A 15,358-nucleotide genomic window follows, 5' to 3' on the forward strand; every position below is an offset into this window, starting at 1 on the left:
TAAAAGTCTTGGAGTTATTGAGTTTTAATTTCCTTTCCTTTATAAAATCAGAGAATCTATTCATTAGTTTTTGTAGACCAATGGGAGTTCTTGAGAGGAGAACCGTGTTATCGGCATAAAGCAGCACAGGTACCTCCTGTCCCTCAATTTGCGGGGCATCACACTTAACCTTTTTAAGATCGGCTTCTATGGCATTAATGAAAAGAGAAAAAAGTAGGGGTGCCAACACACAACCTTGCCTAATGCCAAGACTCACCGTAATTTGGCTTGTACATTCTCCTTCTGGGCCATAGCGTATTTTTTGCAAACAATTTAGCATAAAGTCGTGCCAAGAAGAAAATGATAGCCTGGGGGGCACCTAGGTCCAGAAGGGTTGACCATAGTATACCATGATCTACCAGGTCAAACGCGCTACTAAGATCGGCAAAGCAGAGGAAAAGAGATCCCTGCTTTGCGCACATATATTTCCCAATAAAGAGATCTAAATTTACACATTGTTCTAGGGTTCCCCGACCTTTCCTGAACCCATATTGTGATTGAGCCAAAATCCCATTATCCTCTGCCCATTCTTCTAGTCTAAACAATAAGACCCGGCTCATAGTTTTTAATGATGAGTCTAAAAGAGATATAGGGCAGTAATTTTTGGCTTCAGACCTAAGGCCCTTTTTGTATATGGGGATTATTATGGACTCCCCCCCAAGTCAACGGAATCTTTTCCTCTGCAGCCGCATTAAAGACATTAGATAAGACGGGGCCCCATATAGTTGTGTCGGCTTTGTAAAGATCAATTGGGACTCTGTCTGGCCCGGGAGCTTTCCCTCCTGTACTACATCTTAAAGCAAGTACTACTTCAGAGGGAGTAATATTAAGGGGGATAATAGGCCATACGACAGTGGATTGACTAGGCAAACAAGAAATATCACTATGGTTAAAAATAGATGAAAAGTGGAGGACCCAACTTTCCTTGCTAACTTGAGAAGTAATTATCGGGGCATCATCATTCCTTAGAAATGGGCAGTATCCCAGAAGAGCTTACTATTAGATAACTCAACCGCAACCGTCAACTTGTCCCATGCTTCGGCCTGGAGTTCACGTTTCCTACGTTTTAGCTGTTCCTTGTAGGCTATCCTAAGATTAATAATGAAAGGCCTATTCCGGGGACTACACAAAAGAGCTTTCTTTAGCTTCTGTAGGGCCTTGGTACAAGCTTTGTCAAACCATCCACTGTTCTGCTTATGTCGCTTTGCATTAGAGGTAGTCAGAACCTTGTTGATATTGTCATTAATTGTACTAAAACATTGTAGGATACCTAAGTGACCAACCTTAGCTTCAAAGACACATGCTTATCTCGGGTAGACAGAGAGTAACAATTCTGTTCAAGTACGTGTCTGAGTTAGTGGCAGTCCACTTAATCCTATGGCCATTAGGCCTACTTAAAACAACATAATTTACAATAGTTTCTGGCCCCTGTTTCTTATAACCCCATAAGGACAGACAGAAAATAATACAGTTATGATCGCTAACGGATAGGTCCAAAGTCACCGGGGTTCCACAGAGAGTATTAATATTCGTTGAAATAACTAAATGATCAATTACAGTACCAGCGCCCCTACCAGTAAATGTAGGAACTGGATTACCGTGAACATCGTTTACACTCTGTAATACTGCTAGGTCATATTTAGCCATAACAGAGTTCAGCAACTTTCCATAAGAGTTATGTGGGAAGTGAACCTCCCGCTCATCACTATCAGCAGCATACCCACAAGCCTCTAATAGGGATAAAGGGCAAAGAGGAGTATTGAAATCACCCACCCATATAACATCAAAATTAGTAGAATTATCAGAGCACAGTTTCTCATGGGCCCCCATTAATTCCATGACCGCAAATAATCGCGTCTGATTAAATAAGTTGTTATAATAGTTAATAATCAAAACATTGCGACCATTCTCTTGCTGTAACCACTACAACTTGGGAGTGGTGTCCAATCATTTGATATGCCTAAACGACCACAGGCAGTTTAATTGACAATAATATTAGTAAACCACCCTTCGCACGGCCTGACAAGGATTCCTGGGCAGGGAGATTAAATTAAACAAACCCATCAAAATTGATTTGTTCCTTGCACCAGGTTTCCTGCATACAAAATAAGTCACAGCTACCAACAAACTCCCTCTAGCCCAAAATATCCCGCTTACATTGCCACCCGGCTATATTCCAGGTGGCTAAATAGTAACCTGAGCCGGTAAGGCCAGAACAATCATGGTGTATCTGAGGCAATAGACCTAAAGGCAGAAATACATTCTCAGTAGAGATGGGACCTATTGACAAACTGGGGGCCATGTCATCAACTACATCCAATAGGATGGCCGCCACACCCCGGGCTGGTGGATCGACATTAATAGTGACCTGCTCAAGGATAGAGCCCGCTATCGTAGCAGCAAAATTACCAACACATCCAACCGGTAGCACAATATTATTCGTGTCGGTTAGCTCTCCAGGGGGAGATTCATCTTGCATAGCGGTGGACCGTCAATCACAGTGTTCCAGGCCCAACAGACATTCAAACCGGTTAAACAAAGGGATTCCTGCATCCAACCTTTCAGCTGAGATACCAGGTATTAACGAACGCAGGGGACTCTTATTATAACATAAGGGTGGGTAAAAGAATGTAAGCGGTAAAGAGTTGATCTGGGATACCGAGTTACTTGCGGGCCAAGCGCAAATATGCTCCACGGCCCTTCTGTCTCTAAAATTTAAGACAGCACAGTCTCCCTTCACCGATTTAACTTTGGGGCCCACCCAATCCATCCGACGTGCGAAGATAATTTATGCTGAAACCGACACTGGTAGCGGCCTGTGTCGATTTAGCCAGTGAATACATTTGTGTTTTAGGTCCAAATACTCCTCCCGTTTCCCCTCAATCAGTTTTGGAACTCCCGTAAGAACAACGACATAAGGGGTCGATTCAGGCGGAAGATTTAAAAATTGCCTTCGATCTGCTGAACCATAAGGTTGGAGGCCTCGTTGCCCCATAGGTCTAGTAGTAACAACATTACCTCCAATCCCTTGCCCATTCCCGTCCTTCTCACCAGATAAGTTTGGTTGCACCCTAGTATCCGATGGACCAGGTAGTGCAATCGAAGATGTCGAAATTACCTGTGAAGGAGGGGCTACCCCTACGTTAACCTGCGGTCCCTCTTGAGTATGAGATATTGATCTTGAATCACTCTTTTTAACTCTATCCCTCGAATCAGATCTAGTTTGAAAAGAGGCAAAGGCCAATTCAAGACAAGAGATCCTATTTTCAATGCGATCTAGTCTATCATGGATCGGTAAGATAGATTTATTTAACATTGAATCTAGTCTATGCCAAAAATTGTCACCCAGCTTAGTAAGCTTATTATCTGCCGGTGCCAAGGAGGTAGGCAGATTTTCAAACGAAACTTCCCCTTGACCTCTACTTACAGTGGTTCTAAGTTGTTTTTTGGGGGGCCAAGTTTGCGGCTTTTAGGCAGTGTTCCCTTATCATTTTCCTTCCCCCTTTTCCTTTTAGAACATACCCCCTTCGTGGCAGTAGCGGAAGGTGACTTAAGCAGACCCTGTTTAATAACAGAAGTCGATCTAGTTCGTACTGGGGACGATGGGATAGGAAGGGCTAATAAATTTAAGCTGTTAAAACGGCTTGAGGTCTTATTACTAAGCATGCCTTCTTCCTCAGGAATTGGATAACACCTTTGCATAACTTCCAACATTGTCTCAATCGGGGGTGAGGGACTCCTACTCCCTATCATGGTGTCATCGGGTATACCAGGTATAGTTGTAAGCGAGGGAATGGGGGATTTAGCATGTCTGATGGAACCCAGTGAAGACCGTTTATCAGCAACGGTATCCAGCGACAGTCTCCTCTCCGTGAGTTCTATTTCATGAGCTAGTAGCGACGATGCTCTTATAATGAATCTATCTAACGTCCCAGCAACTGAACCTCTATGAGGTGACTTGTGACCTAAACGACCCGGAGATGAATTCATAGTCTCACAATAATATAACTGTAACTGTTAAATCAATCTCAGGGACTATAGGCACCATATTTCACACAAATACCGTCCCTCAATGAACATTTAACAGGCGAAACGTTGGGGACAGAGCCCGCCCCGTCCTCTGCCATCCACGAATGGCCACAAACGGTCCCGCCCTTGTCCTGGGCTTCTCCCGGCGCGCGACTGCGCGCGACCGCGCTGCGGTATGCTCGGTTGAATAAATACCAGCTGCAGGCAGCAGGGGTGGGAAGAGGACGCAGCTGATCGCTGTTACGGGGCTGCTGGTCCTCGCAGTCCCGTCCTTCGAGTCCTCCCACTGTCAATACACCACAAGTTCAAGAGCACTCTTCCAGGGCGTATGTTCTCACAGGGATAAGCAGGCAAAAGTGATGGAAAACTGGACTTCCTCTACGAGCGGCACCCGCGAAGCAGAGTCATGAATCACGTCTTCCTCTTTTCCTCTTTATTCAAGAAGCCTTCATAAACAACTTCACAGCCAACACGTGTTTCGTCGTATAAGATTAGTAGTCCCAAGACTTTCTCAAGGCTAAAATCTTCATCTCATCAACTTTTGAAATGTGGTGATAATTCCAAACCACACGGGGTTCTAATGTTCGACGGTGATAGGGCTAATTATTTCCAATAGTATTCTTTTTCCTTTTTTAAGCCAGATCCACAAAAGGCTCTCAGTGTAGATCGAAGTATAAGTACACCGTCTAATGAGACCAAAAGCTTCGCTGAGTACAGCAGCCCGTCTCATGGCCAAATCCGCCCAGTCTTCGAGTGTCCCGCAACTTAAGGGTGGTGCTGGCTGAATGAGGGCACACCTCCTGAACTTACTAATTTCCCAACCTGTCCTCCCACAAAAAGTGGGGTCAGGACTGGGGGTTTGGCATCCTCCACTAACTGGAGGTGCCGGGGTTGCATTTCAAAGGTGGCATTGCCTTTGAAGCTTCCCACCTTGGAATGCAATTTCTACCTGAAGGGGGTGTGAAGCACCTCCACCCAGAGCAGTCATTGTTTCCGGCCTCTGAAATCGAAGGCTTTCAACCCATGAGGTCAGAAACATATCTGGTGGTGGGAAGCTGGCTCAGACTAGTCAGAGACCACACTTGTAGTTGTTTTCAGTGGACATCTCTAGGGTGCCCTCTATGTGCATATATTAATAAATCCAACAGTGGCATCAGTGTTGGTTTATTTAGATGATATATTTGGTACTAAATATCTCTGGGTACAGTGAAACCATCATGGTGCTGAGGAACACGTAAGGATGGGTGTCCAGCTCATGCACTATCTATGACTTCCCTGTGCACCCACAATATCCAAGAAGGGACTTACATATTCCAGTGTCAATCTGCTCAGGCTGAAATGACCACCCATGTGATATAATGCACCCTGCCTCAGGGCTGAAGGGCCTGCAGCAGGGGGACTTACCTAAATCTCATGGAGTGCCTTTGGGCATGGCACCCAGGGCTGTGTGCCATGTTGAGTCTTTGGTTTTGTCTGCACCAAGACACGCAGCCTGCATTGACAGTTTGTATGGTCTTGGTGAGGGGTCCCTTGCACGGCACAATTTGTGCTGCAGCCCTAGTGGACCCTCTTCAGTCCCAATGCCCTAGGTACCAGGGGTACCATTTACTAGGGACTTACAGAGGGGCTGTAGTCATACCAATTGTGGAACAGTTTAGGGAAAGAACACTGGTGCTGGGGATCTGATTAGAAGGAACCTAGCACACTCTCAGTGAAAGTTGCACCAGATACTAGGCAAATAGTGTGGGGGTTACTGCAACAAAAACCCAGTGTTCTGCATTACATTACTGCTGGAAACCATGCCTGATACAATAAATTGTGCTCGCAGGTAGTAGCCTTGCATATGGAGGCCACTAAGGTAATCTTCTCTGATGTGGACACTATTACGACACTAATAATATTAGTAACTCTCGATGAGTTTCATTGAACATAATTAGCTCTCATTACAAAAAAGGTTGGGGACCCCTGGTCTTGTAATTTCTCCATGTCTTTCAGTTTGGGTTTGTGTAGTGTTTATGTAAGTGCAATAGTGTTCTAATTTTATTTCCTTATCTTTTCTAGTTTGCTATTAGCTTCCATGTGTATTTGTAACAGAGCAAAGTATCAAACCACCAACAGAAAAGAACATTTCACTATTTTGGTTTCTTGTCTGTTTTACACAAGAAATGTATACTCCTATTTTAATCTCATGGTCAATACACAAATTACATTGTCTGTGGGCTGGGAAGATTCTGAAAACCTGTCAAAACTTCTCTATTAGTTTTGTTTTTGTAATTCCTTTTCATCAGTGTCTGGGTCCTCCCTCATCATTCTAATATAAGTTCCAGGATGATATCATGAATGGATGCTGTGGTGCCAGGGCCGGACTGAGAATCAAAACTGGCCCTGGCAGAGTGCTCGGCCGCCCCCCACTGCGGGGGGGTTGGGGGTGCCGCTGAGCTCTTTGCCAGGGCCGGTTTTCGGCCGATTTTGCTACAGGGCCGATTTTGCAGCTATGCTGCAAAAATGGCCCTGTAACAAAAACGGCCTCCAGGGGCCCAAAACCAGCCCCCACCCGTGCGGCGCACCGGGGGTTTGCCCGGTGCCCGCTACGGCTAGTCCGGCCCTGTGTGGTGCAGAGGCAAAATGCGTGCTTGTCTTTAAGACTTTATGCTCTCTAATGCACACACACATAACTTGGAAATTCACTGAAATAATGCATGAACTGTAGTGAGGACATCTCAGAAATAAGGAGCAGTAGTTGCCACTCCCCGTTTCTGTGCTGTGCTACCTGCAGTTCAATCCCTAACTCAGAGAGATTCTGAGATAAGTGTATCAGCTCTAGACAGTGCACTGCATTTAAAACAAACACAATCATATGATGGACCTTGGTGTCATGTACCAATTACCCTCTCTTAGGGCCTGATTATGAGTTTGGTGGATGGGATACTCAGTCACATATGAGACATATATCCCTCCTGCCATGTTACAAGTTCCATAGGATATAATGGAATTGTAATTTGGCGGATGGGATATCCGTTGCGTTTGTGACTGAGTAAACCTGTATAGCAAACTCATAATCAGGCCCTTAGTTGTCATTGATGGCAAAGCATACTGACCTTATCACAACTGCTCTTATTTGTAAGTGTATTCTGCTCATAACGTCAACGTTCTGCTTTAAACTACCCTCTCTCTTGCTTCAGCACATGTGCTTCTAGTAGGACTTGCACTGCAGATGTTGAGCAAGTATTCTGCTACCTGAATCGCTTTGGTAATCTGTTCATTCTATTTGAAATCAAGGACAATATTTGCAGTCCTCAATGTGTTTTGTGTTGGTCCTGGTGTTCAATTAATGTCTTACACGTTGTAATTAGTTGCAAGGAGTTTATAAACAAAAACACATCTTCCTATTTTTTTTTCTGAAAGGATTTTTAACCTCTAGTCTTAAAGGCCAGTTCTACAATTCGTCAGCCTAGGGTTCCACCAGAAGTGAAAAGCCAGTTGCCATGGAAGTATTCTGTGTGCCTACATCGACAGATAAGGGATGACCAGACATTCCTATGCTAGCCATGTAGCTAATCAGAGTTGACCCCAAACAGCCAGCTAACAGTTTAAGATCAAACTATAATATTAGCTCTTGCTCTTTGCCTCCAGACATCCTTTACTACGTTCTTTAGATCTAATAAGGGCTTAAAGGGCACGTTATTATAATACATTTTCATTAATCATTTTTTTTTACTTTTATAGGAGTACCGTTTTTAATGAATTATCATCCCGTTCCACAGTCTCATTAATTTCTTAACTGTTTTCAGTTGTGTTGTGTATTTAACCTTAATTTCTTCAGAAAAGACAGCCAGCCCACCAGAGTAGTAAACATCATTGTGGTATTAACGTCCATATCTTAATAGAAAATGGCACCTCTGTGGTGAGCATAGAAGACAAGTGTTCTGTATACCACTGTGAGGCAACGCTGTATTTCTCAAAGCCCTGGTAAGCAAGCAGTATGGAAAGCAATGGTTCTTATGGATTCATTAGGATACAACATATATAAACGTTTGGAAGAGTGTGAGTACATCATCGCCCAATGTTGTTTCTTATGAACATAAAAGCCCAAAGTCAAAGTTGTGATATTTTATTTTATTATAAAACTGCTAAAATATCAGTTGCAAATTAATGCAACATTATGGGTGGTGTTCTCAAGGCAGTGGGACTCCATGATTTTCTGTGCAATTTTCACTTAAATCTTTAAAAATGCATATTTCCAGTTCTACTTTATTTCCCAAAATTAGTTTTGGGTTCTTCTTACGTTTCAATTCATTACTGTTTGTGTGCTGCATAAATGCTTAATATATTGACTCTAAGTTAAGCCTGGCTTCTTTTTGCCTAGAAACCAGAGGGTAAAGCAAAGGTTAATGTAGTGACTTTTTGTAGTTTATCCTAACAGGGATTGTGGTTGTTGTCTGATTCGGGCTTCCAACCTCCACATCAAATAACCCACAAGCTTATAGGAGATAATGCATTCACACTCTTCTGAATGTTTGTATATCTCATAACCCAATAAATCCGTAAGAACCATTGCTTTCATACCGGCAATTATGGGTAGGTAGGGGTATTACTAGGGACTCTGGTATTTTATGAAGCTTCCATTCCTTGCAAGCTACCGCTAGTACTATTGCTACCTTCCTAACAAACCCTCTATATTGCCGTCTGAAGTCTATGGCGTTTAGATTATCTGTTTTATGAAATTCATAAAGAATATGGCGTATATCACAACATGGTCATTATAATAGATGCTCATTTGATTGCACTTTGATTACTGGTGTGATCAGAAGTTGAATGTATGTTCTGAAATGCTATGTAGAATAATAAGAAAATAAAGCCTGCTGTGTCTTTGGACATTCTTATTCATAATTTCATATAAAACGCTGCTCATCCCCTTAATATTGCATTTTTAGTCATGGATACTGGATTTAATTTTCTGAAAACTAAGGCATGATTTTGAAAATCAGTGTTTCTTACCATCTAAGCATTGTCAGATGTTTGCCAGAAGTACAACATGTAATGCATGAGATGTGCTTACCTTTGTAAATGCATCAGGATGTCCAGTTTTTAATAAGATGTTAGTACAAGTTATCCTTTCTGGTTTCTTGAAAAATCCTTTCATGGAGATAAAGAATCTTCATATTTATGTAATTCTTTAACTTTCCTCTACCTGTTGGAATTTCTGCCTCCACAGTCGCCCCCCAATGCAGCATTCCAACCCCTAACCCCCGTTTCTCATCCATTTGTTTTTATTTTCCGCAGCAGACCGTGCAGATAAGAGCGGTGGGCCGATGGTACTGGGTGGGTGTGGGGTATTCCGACAGACGACGGAAAATGTATTATTTATTTAATTTTCCCTCGTGGTCGTCTGTCGAATCTCTCCCCCAAGTCGGCCCCACCGCTCTGACCTGCATGGGCCACGGCTGTTTATTTTGCAAAATACCTTTGTCTTAATCAGAAGAAACCAATTTGGCAGGTGATTTGTTTAAATGACGGTACTGTATCTTTTTTCTAAGAATTGAACTTCTTCAAAGCATTGAAAAAGACAAGCTTGAAAAGGAGGAAAGAAATGTGAAAACATCTGAAGTTTTGGTTCCATTAGAAGAACGTAGCACCCATTTTAAAGACATGCTTCTTGAACGAGGGGTAAGACCTGTCTTATTTACTTAAAGATATTTGCATCATACATTTGGGGAGAGGAGTTGGCCTAACGGCTAGGGTGGTCGACATAGAATCTGGGGAACTGGGTTGAAGTCTCTGCAATGACCCTGAACATCCTGTGATTCTGCGCAAATCACTTAGGGGCATGTTATCAAGGATGGCGTTAAAAATTATCGCCGGTTTAGCGGCAGAAAACTGCAGCTAAAACGGCGATAATGGGCTTGATAATATGCCCTTGAGAATTCCAATAGAAGTCCATGTTCTGGTGTGAACATGGGCTTTTCTGCGACATATTATCAAGCCCATTATCGCCGCTTTAGCGGCAGTTTTCTGCTAAACTGCTGATAATTTAAATGCCCTCATTGATAATATGCCCCTCAATCTCCCCGTGCCTAACACAAATGAATGTGTGTCCTCATGTAAAGTAACTGGTGCAATGTAAGGCTCTCTGATACCCGATTCGGGTCAAGTTCGTGCTATATAAAACTCTGCAAAAAAAAAAAAACATGCACGAAATCAGGTACAGTCCACAAAAATATAAATATTATTAGTAGAAGTAGTAGTAGTATTTGTAGTATTGCTATTCGAGCAGTACTTATTTTAGATTGAAAACTATAATAATTATCCTAATAAAATCTTTGGTGCATTCAGTGAGATGTCTTTACAGCTGATCTTCTAGAACCCTATATGACTGTACCTAGGGAAAATGTATGTTACATAAATAAATAACATTATATAAAATATGTCATTATGAATACCGAATACACCAACTTTTAATTTAATTGATCAGTGAGACGTGTTTGTTTACTTCAAAAGATTTTGGATTTCTTGTGTGTGATTTGTTTGGGCATTAAGAAATGTTGGATTATCTTTACTATGAGCATTGTGGAATCCTCGCCGTGGCACTGGTGTCTGTCCTGTTCTGCCCTTAATTTTTACTAGTAAAGGACATGCATCATTTTAAGCTCAAGCATTGGCAAACAGCGTTGATATCAGCTAGACAATAGCGCCTTACATTAAATCACTGGCGCATTAAACCGTCGTCTTCCTCTTAAACATCTAAATAATTTGGATTTCACAGTATCTTGCGAACACTTGTCTTGCATTGTTCCAATTAAATGTAAATTGATACTTGTATAGCCCACTACTCACCCGCAAGGGTCTCAAGGCGCTTGTACGAATGGAACCCATCCTGGCTTTCCCTGTGAGGTGTCCACTCCTGGGCACCCCCAAGGTGGAGGCCAGGCATCCTTAGCATTGTGGGGGCCGTTGTGGAGATTAAGCAAGCTATTGGCCAGAGTTGCAGAGTGGGACTCCATGATTGGAATAGGCACCGAGGCGAGGATTATCAGGTCCGTGGAATTACCACCCATGGCATGGACTGAGTGGGAAAATCAGTAGTTCAAGTGTGGCAAGATGCAGAGAAAGTAAGATGAGTCACCAGCAAAGTCCTGGGCACCAGCAGGTTATTTTCCCTGTCTTTGAGCGAAGTTTTAACTGTTCTGCTATTTTGTAAATGTGTTCTTTTATGTGTTTATTTTACAGTCTAAAGGTACCCCTACATGATTAGTTAGTGACCTGCCAGGCATGTAATGGCTATTTGGTTTACAGATAACAGGAATCACTGCTCCACGGTGAGACAATATCACCCAGGCACTGTAATGTTTGTAATATACGCGTCAAAACATTTTTACAGCGGTAACACACTCCATTCGGTTTTAAATGCTGAGAAACCCGTCTCTCGATATTATTTTTTAAGAGAAATACTGCTGGTGCCAATTTATCCAAGTGTGTCATCAAAATGAAATGTTTGAACATGCAAGCGGCTCACGATTCCATTGACTTAGAGGAAATGATTAACATTGACACAAAATAAGCTATTTCAGGACACAAATTTAGCTGAACTTCTGTTGAAACCTGCTGAAATTAAATCTGAAGCGTCCCTCCGGACGCCTCTTTGAACGTTAGCAAGAACATCAGACAGTTCTTTGCTGGAATTGAGCTTTCTGCTTTGTTTAAGCTGAAATCCTATTCTCGCTCTCAGTTCACAACAATAACTTGAATCCTTTCGTCTTATTTCCTTGGTGTGTTTCTCGCACCTAATAAATAGTAAAAGGAAAGAGAAAATTGAGACGTACTGGGCGGAAAAAACAGTGGAAAAAACACAATTTATCATTTCTATGTATGTTCCTTGTTACAAATATAAGACTCTGGAGTGAAAGTAGGCATGGGTGATTTCCCGCAGCGTTGCCATGGTGCCATGGGCCCTAATGCAGGAAAGGAAGTCAGGCCCCACGTCCACTGATTTGAGAATAACAAGCATCAACTAATCAGGTGTTGCGCCACTCGCGCCACTGGTTTCTGGTGTCACTGCACCTATCGCGTTATCGATAGCTAAGCTGGATGTGAGCTCACTGTCATATCTGGTTCCAAAAAAGAAGTTACTCATTTAAATAGTTCCATAAAATCACTTTCAGGAAATGCTAGTCTGCATCCAAGGTTCACGGATTGACAATTGCATGAAAAGGGGAAGAGGGAGCCATTTGCTTCGAACAGAGAATAGCTCTATACACAGACAATTCACCAAGATGAAATATCAGTTAACATGTTGAATTCGAACAAATGAGGAATGATACTGACTGGATTTTAGTCGAAAGTATAGCTGGCAATCTATTGGGTAAGAAACACAACGGGGTCATCCATAGTAGTGTGGAAAATGTGCTGATGGGAGCAAAGAAAAGAGGCCCTCGTCCCACACTCTGACTGTAAGGAAAACGGGATACTTACACAGGAGCCAGAGGCGCAACTAAAGGCAAATTTCGGGGGGGGCTAAAAAAAGATTTCGGGTGGGGGGGCTAATGCTTCAAGCAATAGACAGAGTGGAGCTGCAGGGGCTCTAAGAAGGGGTGAAAAACAACAAAGCCTCATTAACAAGCAACTGGTCTTTTAAAGACCTGTGGAGTACTCGGGCGCGGCTGTGTGTGTCCGGGAAGCTCTCTCATCCTGGGCTGCCACACAGGACGGGGGGGGGGGGGGGTGGGGGGGTGGTGGTGGGGGGGGTGGACTTAAGCCCTTTGGGCCCAATGGGCGTTGCACACCTCACAGGAGCAGAATAGTAGCCAAATCCGCCCTTATCTTGATGTGGTAACCATGAACGGGAAAAGTGGCAAACCACAGCAAGATGAAGGGAGAGGGGTTAGGAAGGGTACGGGTCTTCAGTTTTGGGCAGGGTAGACATGCAGTCAGGGCCGGCTTTTGGGTAGTGCAACTAGTGCGGCCGGAGTGGGCGCTGGCCTGGAGTGGGGCACTTACCTCACGAGGGGTGCTGTGTTTAGCAACAACTTAAGTTTTAAAAACACCTACTGCAGAGCTCTTTGGTTGTCCAGCTTTCGGGCAGCAATAAGAATGTCAAGATAACTCTTGGGACTAATGTTCCTGCCAGAGAGAGGGATCGGAGTTTTGTCTAGTGCCAGTTTTGACTCGCCATAAAGTTGCACATAGGGTTAATATGCCTGCTGCAAAGCACAGATCTGTATTTTATGTGGATAGCTGAGTAGATTAGGAAAGTCAGCCATTACCAGTGCTTCAAAGCAAATTAAATGTATGTGAGAGTGGGGCTATGGAGAGAGAGGGGCACTTATGCAGGTGGTAGTAAGGGACTCTGAGTAGGAGATCACGTGTTGGGATGCCAAAAAGATTGTTGCACTGGGCGCCACCTGCGCTAAAACCGGCTGTTTATGCAGTCATGATTTAAATGAAGGCTGTGATATTTCTCATCCATAGACCAGTAATCAGGAATCCTGAGTCCTAAATGCAGTATTAAATGGAACAAAAAATGTCACCAAGGTATCTCCAATAATCTACATTGACATGCATTAACTACTTCAAATTTACATTTCTGTACTGACTGCTGGAGAAATCTTCCTACACGCTAGAAACAGTATTTAAAAGTATTCAAGAATATACAGCAAAATCTCTACTCCAAATCAAAGTTTTTGGTTGAAGGTGATTGTCTTTGAATGCACAAGGAGTACGTACTCTATCCACAATGGGCGTATTGTAAAAAACTATGGTAATGATAATAAACAACTCTTGCATTGACTTTGAACAGAAAACATTGAAGTCAGCATTGTGAGAGGGTACAATGTTGCCCTCTCGCACGCCAACAGTTTTGATGAAGAAGGTGTGTTTGTCTCTACTAGACCTCCACTCTCTTATTTCCCATCAGAGTCGGCTAATTGGGATTTCCTTGAAAGCTTTTACACTGGAGCAAAATTAGTGAAACTAGCAATTCATCAATTCACCTTCATTCGATCATACATTGAGACTAACATTGCAGCATAGTTGCCTTTCTGCGTTGTCACACCAGATTCTTTGTATTTCTCGGTTCCTTATTTTTGTTTAATTAGGACTCTGCACTGTGGGGCTTCTAAGTTGCTAACCAGTGCCACAGTGCATGTGCAATATTTGTTTCACCTAATTGGTGTGTTAACCCTCCAGTAAGGCCACTGTGAACTGATACAAAAATTGTACTAGTGGCATAGAGGTTAAAGGCCATTTGATATGGGCAGAGGGTATTTACACCACCCACAGTTCACGCAAAAACACATGGCATTGGAGAGTACCATTGTTCTATGGATGAGCTGCAATTTAAACTTACTCTAGAAAAAAAATGGCATGAAAAAAGATCCTTTAACATGCAGCAAAACGTATTACATATATTAAATGTCATCCCTAAAATGTGTCCTGAAAACGTACAAGGCAAGGTATTTAATATATAAAAATGTGGCGTACAAATCGAGGTAATTAAACCCTCACAGTAAACAGTTGTCCAAAATATTGCTTTAGTGCTGAGGTAAAGCTGCATTTTAGATTTTTTTAAATCAGGTTTTCCTTTTTCTCTTGGAGTTTATATTCTAGAATGCTACCAAACAGAGATTGCTTAATACATAATTATATTTGCAATTACAGCCAGAGTATTTCAAGAGCTTTGTGTAATTCCTTTCAATGCATATTTTCAAATTCCCTTGGGATCACAGTTTAGCCATGATTTGAGTACTGTAAGTAACATTTGCAAAGTGAACAATAACAATTTAAAAGCTCTTAGCTGTCATCAAAATAGGGTCTAGGTTCTAACACTTACATGTGTTTGGTGAATAAACATTCTCATATTTTGCAGTACTTAAACGTCAGTAGTTTAGAGATGTGCCATCTACCTGCAATGACGTAGAGGCATCAGTGGGCATCAGATATTAGATTACAGTCATAACCAGCTATTTTCTATCTCTTTCATTACATCTGTGTATGAAGGATCTCTTTTTGGGTAGGTGTAATATACTTGTAAGTTATGGGTTGCCCCTTTATAGGGAATCCTAATTCTTCCTATGACCCATATAAATACAACTTATCAATGTCTCTCTTTCAGTGCTTCAACCATGGTATCCAAAGCCTATGGTTTAGCCCTCTCCTCTTTCCCTATTTGACTTTCTATGTGCAGGGCCTTGCTCTGCCGTGTGAGTCACTACTCTTTTCCATTTCTATGATTATGCAAAGCATCGTTTGGCTGCTACTAATCCAAAATCAATTAATTTAGTTCTCAATTTCTTAT

At 42.4% G+C, this 15,358-nt stretch overlaps 1 protein-coding gene across 1 annotated transcript in view; it reads left to right on the plus strand.

The window, feature by feature from the left end:
• TCERG1L (transcription elongation regulator 1 like) overlaps nucleotides 1-15,358 on the plus strand; it is a 1,143,777-nt gene that overhangs the window by 973,914 nt on the left and 154,505 nt on the right. Inside the window, exon 10 of the mRNA XM_085606206.1 lies at nucleotides 9,606-9,735. Coding sequence (XP_085462332.1) covers nucleotides 9,606-9,735 — 130 coding nt within the window. The remainder of the gene's footprint in view (nucleotides 1-9,605; nucleotides 9,736-15,358) is intronic.

Source organism: Triturus cristatus, chromosome 1_2, assembly GCF_964204655.1.
Source record: "Triturus cristatus chromosome 1_2, aTriCri1.1, whole genome shotgun sequence".
Taxonomy (NCBI): domain Eukaryota; kingdom Metazoa; phylum Chordata; class Amphibia; order Caudata; family Salamandridae; genus Triturus; species Triturus cristatus.